We start from the raw sequence: 12,843 nt of genomic DNA, 5'->3' as shown, positions 1-12,843 counted from the left end.
ACAGCCATCAACCTATGCAACGCAGTAGCAATCATGGTTAAAAAGGTAGAGAGGGGCTTCTTCATGATAGCTCACTTAAAAGAACTTGCATGGTATCATACAGCCATTGGGAGCCCTTGAACGGTTTTAAACAGAACAACTGATGATGTTTTTGCGAAATGTAAATGCAGGGGAAATACGGTAAATAGACTGACTGTAAGAACATTGATCTGAGTCACCAGACTTCCGGTCTGGATTTAGGGATGTAGAATATAATGAGTAGGCTACTGAATAATGGAGATAAATGACACTAAAGAACATGCAACTGAAAAAACAACAGTAGCAACAGGAGGTAGGTGATTCGGTGATGGGTTACCAAAGTATAGATGACCTGTCTAAATATTTAGGATTTGTCTTAATTTTACTGATTGGGTGATTCCATAATGTTGATTCTGTTAACCAAAACAGAGGCTCTAAGAGGTAAAGGAGCTTTTTGTTGGAGGCGTTGGGAGAAGTTAGGGAGGATGATAAATGGAGTTTTTGAGGTTAAAGTGCCTAGGGAGAAAAACCAAAAGCTGGTTATATTTAGAGCCGAGAAAACAGTGTAAATATAAAGCACTTTAATACTGTGTTGATGAAATGTAAGCCATACACCTAAGAAGAGGTTCTTTTTAAACCGAAGTCAAATGTAGTTTGTTTTATTGTAAATGTCATTGAAATCCAGAACAGCACAAACATATTAATCATTCTGAAATTTTAAAAATCCTTTAGCACTTGAAAAAGAGTATTAGAAATGCATTTATAATACATAGAAAGTCAGTAGCGGACACAAACTAGAACAAACAGGACATAGTTCTTTTCTGGCATGCCTGGATAATAAGAATATTTGTCAATTAAAATGTCAATATCTGTCTTCCTGGAATAACTCTAACCTGAGTCCACACACATTCTTTTGGGATTGGTTCTGATTGGTGTAATAAAAGAAATACAGCATTTTGCTTTTTATTTTGTCTAATCATGGAGAAGGATAAACAAAGGGCAAAAGTGAGAGAAAAAAGAAGATGGCCTTGATTTTTTTTTGTGGTTGCTGCTGCATTTAATATTTCATTTCTGTTAGATCATATACATTAGAAAAGTATGATACATTTTAGAAAAGATATATGTACATACAAAGTATTAGAAATAATTTTCTTGCATTGACTCATTTAATATGGTTGTACTTATATTCAGTTAGAAGATCAACTATTTTGCTCTAAGGTTCGTACACTGCTAACAAGACATGGCTTGTTTTCCGGTTGCACGTCATGAGCAGCACACAGTATTCCTTCTAGGCACACAGGATTACTGATCACTGCGCAGATGCAGGCCACTCAGAATTGCACCCGAAATCACTTACGCAATTAGTGATGCAAGAGTGATCACAGGGATTAAGACTGGGAGCCAAGGGAAAAAAAAAGAGGTGCACAAACAAGCAGTTCGGATGGGAGATCGGGAAAACTAAGGGGAAAACTGGAAAACAGAGTCTGCAAAACTGATATTCTGGCAGATACCCAGGGTTAAGAGATGCGACTTTGATAGGAGTAGTGCTTATGAATTGGAGGGTGAGAAAGAGGTGAGATCCTAATGTTGGTAAAGGTATAGAGACAAAGGGAGTCAAGTAAGTGGTTAGAAAATAGAAATGGAGGCCAGGTGTGGTGGCTCATGCCTGTAATCCCAGCATTTTGGGAGCCTGAGGCAGGCAGATCATAAGGTCAGGAGTTTGCAACCAGCCTGGCCAATATGGCAAAATTCTGTCTCTATTAAAAATACTAAAATTAGCTGGGTGTGGTGGTGCGCACCTGTAGTCCCAGCTACTTGGGAGACTGAACCCAAGAGATGGAGGTTGCAGTGAGCCAATTTCGCACCAGGGCACTCCACCCTGGGTGAGAGAGTAAGACTCCATCTAAAAAAAAAAGAAAGAAAATAGAAATGGAAAGTAAAAATGAGACTTATTTCTTTTCTTTTTTTTTTTGAGACGGAGTTTCGCTCTTGTTACCCAGGCTGGAGTGCAATGGCGCGATCTCGGCTCACCGCAACCTCCGCCTCCTGGGTTCAGGCAATTCTCCTGCCTCAGCCTCCTGGGTAGCTGGGATTACAGGCACGCACCACCATGTCCAGCTGATTTTTTGTATCTTTAGTAGAGACGAGGTTTCACCATGTTGACCAGGATGGTCTCAATGTCTTGACCTCGTGATCCACCTGCCTCGGCCTCACAAAGTGCTGGGATTACAGGCTTGAGCCACCGCGCCTGGCCAAGACTTATTTCTTTAGTCGGGGAGGAGGAAAGCCAAACTGCCAGGAAAAGTTGGTAAAGAGCAAGAGAAAGGGAGGGAGAAAATGTGAGATAATATTTTGTTCTCTAGTATAAAAAGAACAAAGGAATCCAATCTATTAGATTCCTATTCACAATAAAAATTTTCAAATAATAATTTGTCTCTCAGGCAATGCTACTAGAAGTAATTTATGTAGTTGTCTTACAGTTCATTTAATTTTAGTTTAACTGAAGAGATTTTGCCTTTTTCCTTCCTTCTACATGGTCACTCTGCTGTTCAAAGGGTAAGCACCATTTGTTGAGGTAAAGCAATTGGCATTTCAAATCCTTCAAATACAACATCTTAGAGGGCTGCTAATATGACTAACTGTACAAGGCACACATAATTTTAGGTTGGCCCTTCTTGTGTGTAGGGGTAATCTAAAGCTAGTGATTACACCCCACAAAAGAAAATAAATTCTTATGACCTCTTTGGTCCCACCCGAAATATAACAAACAAACAAATAAATAATAAGCAAACGAAAATGAACAACGGCCTCCCCCAATCGCAGGGGCCTAAAATATCTTCTAATCTGAATTTTTTTCTCAGGGTCAGAAACTGTTCCATAGACTGCCTTGCAGGCTTCTGTGCTGGAGTCTCTCCAGCTGCCTTTGGGTGTCAGTTTCTCTACAAGCATGGAACATTCTGTAACTTAGTTTAAATCCTACCAGGCCTTAGAATCTTTTGTAGGTAGCTGCTAAAACTTGAAGTTGAGTAATGCTTGGAAGTGCTATGTTACACTGCATCATGAAAACCTTCATTTCTGTAGTTGTCTCTTGATCTGCCCAACATGTCAAACAAATATAGAAGAAACTGAATCTGCAATACCTGAGGGGAAAAAAGGGGTAATTATTAGTCTATTTCCTCACTAGATACTTTTTAAATAGTTAATTAAAGCATTTTTTCACCTGGGTTCAGAAAGAGTTATTATCTACTAAGAAAATAACGTAATACTTATCATGGCCTGTCAGTGTAAACATGGTGTCATCAAAACCAGACATTAGAAGAGTATTAGGCATATTAGAAGTATGCCGAATATGTTTAAGAAACTAAAATACTTTTAAAGATTTAAAAAATCCACAACAAAAACTCCTTGTTAACTGAATAAATGAATGCATTTGGAATCTGTATTGAACTAATACATTATTTCTTAGAGGCAAAACAACTTAAGGAATTATTATTACTATTATTTTGAGACAGAGTCTCGCAGTTGCCCAGGCTGGAGTGCAGTGGCACAATCTCAGCTCACTGCAACCAATCCCTCCCGGGTTCAAGCGATTCTCCTCCCTCAGCCTCCTAAGTAGCTGGGATTACAGGCGCGCACCAACATGCCTGGCTAATTTTTTGTATATTTAGTAGAGACGGGGTTTCATCATGTTGATCAGGCTGTCTTGAACTCCTGACCTTTTGATCTGCCTGCCTCGGCCCCCCAGAGTGGTGGTATTACAGATGTGAGCCACTGCACTTGGCCAGGAATTACTTTAAGTACAAATTTCATAACTCAAATTCTAAAATTTGAATGTGGACAAAACTTTAATAAATCACAAGTTGGTTATGCTTTCTTAACACACAAGACCACAGATTGCAACATCATGGCAAAAGCAATAAACAGCCCATCTGAAGACTGGCTTTCATTGTAACTAACCATATCTTTGAAATTCCTTGTGGCTATGAATTACTATCTGCCTTATACCACTGTTCATAAGAGTAATATGACATCATTGTAACTTTCAGGCAATACTCAGTTTCAGGAAGAATTTCAATCCCTGTATGATTGATAACCGGGCATGCCCTTTAAGATTGACATCATAAATGCAGGTAGAGAGCAGAAATTATCTCCACTCACCCTTAGTAGCTGAGGGATGGAGGAAGGTTGTGAGAGGGATGCAGTTATAATTGAGGCAATTATGAACCAATATTTATGTTATTTTAACTCTCCTGTCAGATGTTTGAAAACAGTCACCCCTCAGCCCAAATCCAGGATCCACCACTGCTGCAGTCTGAGATAATATATGTCCAGCAGCAAGGGTTCAATTATTAGCAACAGTAATTTATCTGCAAGTTCCAAAGATGTACAAGCCCCCAATGATGCTGAAAAGTGGAGGCCTGATGAGGTTGCTAGTGCTCTGGCTAATACATTTCCGTGATGTTCACTTTTTCAGTGAATAACTTATTAAAACTGTCTCATCAGGGTGATAGAATAGATCATTCATTAACTTTCATTGATTCTGCCTTTGGAATGATTGGATAATAGTCATTCAACATTAACTTTCAAACTTTTCTGTAACTACATACATAGTCTCATTATATCTAGAAGATTCTGTATTTTAAAAAATTATACATATGTTAGAACGAATTATAATGAGAAATGGCACGATTGCTCTAATATGTAATTTAGTTTGGGTCTAGCTTGATTCAGAATATGTGTTGCTTTCTAGACCAAAAGTTTTAGAATATAGGTTTGAATATGGGTTTTATAATATGGTTAAAATTCTTAACTGTTTTAGTTTGGTTGTTGGTTAATTTAAAAAGTTGTCATTCCATAAGTAAAGCTTGTTTGAAATTTGCCTAAGCCTTTCAATTCTAGTGGGTGTCTTGCCAGAATTTTGTAGATGGCAAGGGGCGTACGAAGTCACAGACAATACTAACGCTCAGTTTTTGTATATTTTAAACTCTCAATAATCATTGAACAGATATTATAATATACAAATTAAGAAAAATCCACAGTTATGAAATGTAAATTTGGAACAAGAAGACATTACTGCAGGAGCTCAGTCTCCTAAGCTGCGTGTTTATTTATTTTTTAAAGTAACCTTGGTAAATTATTACCTTATGTTTTGAGATATATATATGTAAAATACAATTTTTACTGAGGTCCCTCTTCCTTTTTCAAATACGAATATTTGCAACAGTTCTGTTTGTAAAACACTATATTTTTATCATTTGGTTAAAGGACAAAATTATTACTGCTAAACTTGTTTGAGTATATGCAACTCTAATGTATTCAAATAAGCTCCTGAATATTTATCTTGCGATTTTAAACACAAATTCATAACTTACCACAAACATTACTTCCCATTTTGACACGGGCATAACCATCTACTCCCCATGAACTTCCCCAGGAATTCCGCACAATCCAATACGGAGTACTTCCTACAAGAAAACATAAATGGTAATGAACCTTGAAAACTCGAATTTGTTATGAAAGCTTAAGTTTCTTTAAGTTGGATTTTTGACAAGGATAGTAGCTCTAAGAAAAAGATTAGAAAAGTAAGGTAATGATAACTTAAACTACTTTATTATTTATTTATTTTGAGAAGAAGTCTCACTCACACCCAGGCTAGAGCATGATCTCTGCTCACTGCAACCTCTGCCTCCTGGATCAAGCGATTCTCCTGCCTCGGCCTCCTGACTGACTGATTGGATAATAAGATCATTCAATGACTAGCTGGGGTTACAGGCATCCACCACTACGCCTGGCTAATTTTTTGTATTTCTACTAGAGATGGAGTTTCATCATGTTCTCCAGGCTAGTCCTGAACTCCTGACCTCAAGTGATGCGCAGGTCTTGGCCTTCCAATGCTGGGATTACGTGCCCAGCCTAACCTACTTTATTTTAACTAAATAAACCAAAGCAGTACTTAGGGACACACGCCAATCAGTAGAAATAGATGTTTGAATTCATTTCCCTCAATGCAGCGACTGCATAAAATGAAAAGAAACATTCATTTCCAAGGAATCAGAAAAAGGAAAAAAGAATTGTTAGGTACCTATGATAAAATAATATGCATTTACCTTTTTCCAACAATTATTCTAAATATTCCACACACCGTTTTATAATGACAAAATTATCATCATTTTAACAAGATATCTACCCCAAAACTGATAGGTAAAATCTGACAAGACATTTATACTTTTAAGATTGTTGAGAAGTTGTGAAGGTCTTATAAGGACTTAGCCATAGCAGAACCGATTTTCAACATTCTACAGGAAGGTGATCATTTTGCAATCAGCCTCCAAGCTGGAAAGCAATCAACTGAGTGTTATCAGCACTTACCTGTTTTATCAAATCCAGTTACGAGAACTGCATGATTTGCTTCTCCACTAGAGCAGTGATGCTGTATAATGCCTCCCAAGTAATCTTGCCAGCTCACTGCATCTACTATGACTACCAAAGGGCCAAAGGTAAGAAGGGCTTTTGCCATTTCATCTTCTTGATTACTATGAAAAAAGGAAATATTTGGTTAGAAAATTTAGTTTTTAAGGTAAAAATAAAAATGATCTATATAATCTGTGTATGACTGAGTAGGTTTGGTTGCAGTTACAAAGGACCTAAACAATGGAAGCTAAGTTGGAGAGACTGGCAGTCTAGGACTGCGATAGGGTTTCAGGATGTCAGGAACCCAAGCTCTTTCTCTATCATTGTGCTGCTATACAAAGGTTTCCATTTTCAAGGTCCATTCCTGGTCCAAGATGGCTGCTGGGACTCCAGCCATTTAACACATATTTAAGACAGCATGAAATAGACAGGAGAAGTGTTACATCTCTGTTGAGAAGACTCCCAGAAATAACACACAACACTTCCACATATATCTTCATGGATCTCACTGGCCAGAACTCAGTCAAATGACTAAGTCTAGCTTAAAGGAAGATGGGGAATGAGTTCTGTAGCTGGCTGGGAAGTAGTTAAGAGATAGGGCTTCTTTCAGTAAGGGAAGTGGAAAGACTGGATATTTGGCGACATCTTGCCGTCTCTGCCACACCGTGAGAATCAAGAGACTAACTTACGTTAGTGATTGTCAAATATAGAAATTATAGGGAAGGGCTATTCAAAAGTGGCTAATATAACTCTACAATAGAAAACATGTTAAGCAAAATATTTTAAAAAGAGAAGAAATGTTAAGATGCCAGGACAACTAGGTGTTAGCTGTAAAGGTTGCGAAATACACAGGTTATTGCTTTCACACATGGACAGAAAGTCTCATTATTACACAACATTTGTCCTTCACTGATCTTACAAGTAAGTGATAAAATCATTATTTACATTTTTCAAAGATCAGCTTTGGGGGTGAAGGATACTGAAACCAAGTTCCTAATAGTTCAAGCCATTAAGATAGCATTTGGTAGTTTACTGCTGTAGTCAACCAGCAGTGAATTAGTGGCTTGAAAGAGTAAATAATCTTTCATGATGACCAGCTGGAGACCAGTTTCTAGAGAGGGAATATTTTGTCCACGGAGGAGGAAAAAGTTGAATGCATAATAATGTAATTTATTGAAATAGAAACTACATATTGATTTTATACATTTATTCATGTTACATATTAACATGAATATCTGCTCTTTGAGATTTATAAGTAGATATTTCTAATTTTTGCTACTGTAAAACTGTTCATATTAACTAAGATTAGACAGGTCAAATTATAAAATTTTTAAAAGGCATCAGGATAGGTTATAGATTTTTAATTATCCCACACCTGGGTTCAAATTCCAACTATGTACTGCAGCCATTCAACCTACCATGCGGAATCATATGGATATAATTTTATCATACTAGGATAAAATTATGGGACATAATTTTGCAAAACATAAATTATGTAGCATACCCAGCACAGAAATAAGTTATACTCCAAGTTTACAATAGGTCATTTATTTCCCTAACTTCTAACTCATCTAATAAATAATTTTGTTCCCCATAGGATTTAGTGTATAAAGTATATCTTATTGTATCAAAATTCTTTGACTCTTTCGTGAGTTAAGTAAGATATATATAATAATCTCTGTAGCAACGGGAACACAGCTGTCTCTACCATTTTAAGATAACAAAAGGATTACTGGAAGTGCATCCCATCAAAGATCCAGTTACAGTGAAACCAGGAGGAAAGCAGAAAGATCAAGAAGAAGAAATTCTTGTTGTTGTTGTTGCATTTTAGGTTTTGGGGTACATGTGAAGGACATGCAAGATTGTTGCATAGGTACACACATGGCAGTGTGATTTGCTGCCTTACTCCCCATCACCTATATCTGGCATTTGCCCCCATGCTATCGTTCCCCAACTCCCCACCCTCTGCTGTCCCTCCCCTATTTTTAGAATGCAAAGAGTAACTAACACTGCAGAATCAAAAAAAAAAAAAATTTAGTAATAATCCCTGATTTGAGCCAGAGCTGAAGAAAAAGTATCAAAATTAGAAGTAAGAAACAGAAATGACAAGCCTCATTCATAAGCAGAATTGAGTGGCATTGCTATCATTTGTCTTTAAGAAAGATGTCAGCTTTTAGGGAGTTCAAATATACTACAGACAGCATTTTAATTTCAACTATTAGCCCAAATATAGAACTATTATCAACATGTATATTGTTAAGGGTTATATTATCAAACATTGATTCCATAAGCTTACTATTCATTTCACAGATTAATAATTCCCAAAACCTACAGTCTTTGAAGAATTTTCCTAAATTTTATTGTCATCAAGATGCACTGATTAAGGCAAGTCTGATCTGTTACTGACACTTGAAGATGTGCATTTATATCCATCTCATCTTCCCTAGAATTCAATGTGTTATACTGTGTCTGAATTTTTCTGACTATTGTTATATGTAATAGGTTCCTACCCTTTTTGTCTATTTACATAGTCATTCTCACACTCCAGTTTGAGTTCTGAAATTTCTGGGGCCTGATAAACAAAAATTCATGAAGAACCCTGGGTGGGAATGGTCATTTTGCTTTAAAATTAGGTTATGTTTATATGCTTTAGAGGATTTTCCCTTTCTTAGGTATTTTCAGGTTCTGTACAATGTATTAAGGAGTACTTGGCTGGAAACCTAAGACCTCATGAACTTACCAATAGTGTTAGGAGTAAAAGTGAAAAGCACAAGCTTTGGAGTTCAACAGATATGAGATCTGATCTGACTTCACCGTTTACTAGCTGTATGGCTCTCCCTGAGTCTCAGGCATCCCCCTTACATGGAAATAATATTATTGAAGTACAAAGGACCAGGTCTTGTGCCCAGTTATAGCAAATGCTTTGGAAGACCCTCCCACATCCTCTGTCACCACTGCAATGCACACTCACCCAACTTGCAACAATGAGATCCTGCAACTCTTTCCCTGAGGACTTTCCCTCATAGAACCAGGAAAGCAAGCCCTGTCCCCATCTCTATACCCAGCTGCACCCTCAACTAATGAATCAGGGAAGACAACAATCATCAACTTGGGTGGAATAGCACTGAAGTGCACATTCATCCCTGGCCACCAAGAGTTCCCTAGGAGGACTAAGCACAAGGTTAGCCACAGCAATAATTGGCTTAATCAAGAAACCCTGCTGCTCCAGTTCTCTCATTTCCCTGCCCCACTACCAGTCTTTCCTGGGATCACTTCCTATATGTTCCAACTTAATTCTTGCTATTTCCTTCTAAATCTGTTCCTGTCTTAGACTTTCATGTTTAATTAATGGTGATTCTATTTTTCAGTTATTCAGATCAAAAGGCCTGGAATCCTCCTAGACTCCCTTCTCTCTTATCTCCTCTCCAATAAAAAACTGTGTAGGGTTCTTCACTCTGTGAGAAGTATTAATCTATATTTACCCCTAGTCTCTCAACTCCAAGGCCATTCTTCTAATACTCTGCTCTGAGGCTATGGCTCGGGGACTGATATGGTTTGGCTATGTCCCCATCCAAGTCTCAAATTGAATCTCCCAGAATTCCCATGTGTGGTGGGAGGAAACTGTGGGGCGCGGGGGGCGGTGGTAATTGAATTATGGGGGCCAGTCTCTGCCATGCCAGTCTCATGATAGTGAATAAGTCTCATGAGAGCTATAGTTTTATCAGGGGTTTCCCCTTTTGCTTCTTCCTCAGTTTCTCCTGCCGCTGCCATATAAGAAATGCCTTTTGCCTTGCATCATTATGCTGAGGCCTTACTAGCCATGTGGCACTATAAGTCCAATGAAACCTCTTTTTCTTCCCAGTCTTGGGTATGTCTTTATTAGCAGCATGAAAATTGACTAATACTAGTCAATTTGGTACTAGTAGAGCGGGGTGTTGCTGAGAAGATATCTGAAAATGTGGAAGTGACTTTGGAACTGTGTAACAGGCAGAGGCTGGAACAGTTTCCAGGGCTCAGAAGAAGATAGGAAAATGTGGGAAAGTTTGAAACCTCCTAGAGACTTGTTGAATGGCTTTGCCCAAAATACTGATAGTGATATGAACAATAAAGTCCAGGCTGAGGTGGTTTCGGATGGAGATGAGGAATTTGTGGGACGGGAGCAAAGATGACTCTTGTGTTTTAGCAGAGACTGGTGGCATTTTGTACTGCCCTAGAGATCGATGGAACTTTGAACTTGAGAGAGATTATTTAGGGTATCTGGCAGAGGACATTTCTAAGCAGCAAAGCATTCAAAAGGTGACTTGGGTGCTGGTAAAAGCATTCCATTTTAAAAGAGAAACAGAGTATAAAAGTTCAGAAAACTTGCATCCTGATGATGCAATAGAAAAGAAAAACAAATTTTTTGAGGACAAATTTGAGCCTGCTGCAGAAATTTGCCTAAGTAGCAAGGAGCCAAATGTTAACCCCCAAGACCATGGGGAAAATGTCCCCGGGTTATGTCAGACACCTTCACAGCAGTCCCTCCCATCACAGGCCCAGAGGCTCAGGAGGAAAAAGTGGTTTCATAGGCCAGGCCCAGGGTCCCTGTGCTGTGTGCAGCCTAGGGACTTAGTGCCCTTTGTCCCATATGCTCCAGACATGGCTGAAAGGGGCCAATACAGAGCTCAGGCTGTGGCCTTGGCAACTTCCATGTGGAGTTGAGCTTGTGGGTGCACAGAAGTTAAGGACTAAAGTTTGGGAACCTCTACCTAGGTTTCATAAGATAAATGGAAATGCCTGGATATCCAGGCAAAAGTTTGCTACAGGGGTGGGGCCCTCATGGAGAACCTCTGCTAGTGCAGTACAGAAGAAAAATGTGAGGTCAGAACCCCGACACAGAGTGCCTACCGGGTCACTGCCTAGAGGAGCTGTGAGAAGAGGGCCACTGTCCTCCACACCCCAGAATGGTAGATCCACTGACAGCTTGCACCATGTGCCTGGAAAAGCCACAGACACTTAATGCCAGATCATGAAAGCAGCCAGGAGGGAGGCTGTACTCTGCAAAGGACAGAGGTAGAGCGGCCCAAGACCATGGGAACTCACCTCTTGCAGCAGCATGACCTGGATGTGAGATCTGGAGTCAAAGGAGATCCTTTTGGAGTTTTAAAATTTGACTGCCCTGCTGGATTTTGGAGTTGCATGGGCCCTGTAACTCCTTTGCTTCAGCCGATTTCTCCCATTTGGAATGGCTGTATTTACCCAATACCTGTACTCCCTTTGTATCTAGGAAGTAATGAGCTTGCTTTTGATTTTACAGGCTCATAAGCAGAAGGGACTTGGCTTGTCTCAGAGAAGACTTTGGATTGTGGATTTTTGGGTTAATGCTGAAATGAGTTAAAACTTTGGGGGACTATTGGGAAGGCATGATTGGTTCTGAAATGTGAGGACATGAGATTTGGAGGGACCAGGGATGGAATGGTAGGTTTGGCTGTGCCCCCTCCCAAGTCTCAACTTCAAATATATCTCCCAGAATTCCCACATGTTGTGGGAGGGACCCAGGCGGAGGTAATAAATCATGGGAGCCAGTCTTTCCTGTGCTATGATAGTAAGTCTCACAAGATCTGATTTATCAGGGGATTCAGCTTTAGCTTCTCCCTCATTTTCTCCTGATGCCACCAAGTAAGAAGTGCCTTTTGCCTCCCACCATGATTCTCAGGCCTCCCCAGCCATGTGGAACTATAAGTCCAATTAAACCTCTTCTTCTTCCCAGTCTTGGGTATGTCTTTATCAGCAGCATGAAAACAGACTAATACAGGGACAGTATGAGCTCATCTTCTACTAGTCTTGTCTTTCTTCTCCACACTACAGCCACAGTGGCGCCATCATTGTTCTAACATGCCAGACATGTTTCTGCCTCACTATCTTTGCATTTAAAGTCTCTCTGCTGGGAACATTGTTCCCTCAGATGCATGGTTAAGTCCACACACTTCCTCAAGTCTTCACTTGAACTCAATGTTTTCAGTGAGGGAGGCCTTACCTGGCCACTCTTTCTCAAATTGTATACTCCTCCTATTACCGGGTCTTTCCTCTCCTTCACACTGTTTTCTTTTGTTCTCTTTGGAAATTATCAAAGCTAAAGTGTCATACATATTTTTATTTATTTGTTGTTGATTGTCTGTCTCAATCACTAATGAGGGCAAGGTTTTTGTCTATTTTGTTTTATGCCAAATCCCCAGAACTTAAAAAAAAAGTCAGTATATATTTTGAATGAATAAATGAATCAAAGAAAGATCTTCTTGCAGTCAAATGTTGTCAGCTTAGCAATGTACCGTTAGAGGTAATCTTCAATATAAACAAGAGAGTTTGATTGGGACCTCTGCCCATAACTCCTACATTCTGTTTCCCTTAATTCAGACTAATGCCTATTATTCTTTT

General features: G+C 39.1%; 1 protein-coding gene across 1 annotated transcript in view; it reads right to left on the bottom strand.

Moving 5' to 3' along the window:
- Positions 1-647: 647 nt before the first annotated feature.
- CTSO (cathepsin O) overlaps positions 648-12,843 on the bottom strand; it is a 31,120-nt gene continuing 18,924 nt past the window's right edge. The window contains exons 6-8 of the mRNA XM_008992551.4: positions 6,388-6,551; positions 5,391-5,483; positions 648-3,158 (exon numbers count right to left, since the gene is read on the bottom strand). Coding sequence (XP_008990799.4) covers positions 3,124-3,158; positions 5,391-5,483; positions 6,388-6,551 — 292 coding nt within the window. The 3' untranslated portion in view covers positions 648-3,123. The remainder of the gene's footprint in view (positions 3,159-5,390; positions 5,484-6,387; positions 6,552-12,843) is intronic.

This window comes from Callithrix jacchus, chromosome 3, assembly GCF_049354715.1.
Source record: "Callithrix jacchus isolate 240 chromosome 3, calJac240_pri, whole genome shotgun sequence".
Taxonomy (NCBI): Eukaryota; Metazoa; Chordata; class Mammalia; order Primates; family Cebidae; genus Callithrix; species Callithrix jacchus.
The sequence above is the reverse complement of the archived record's forward strand: the minus strand, read 5'-3'. Positions and strand labels throughout refer to the sequence as shown.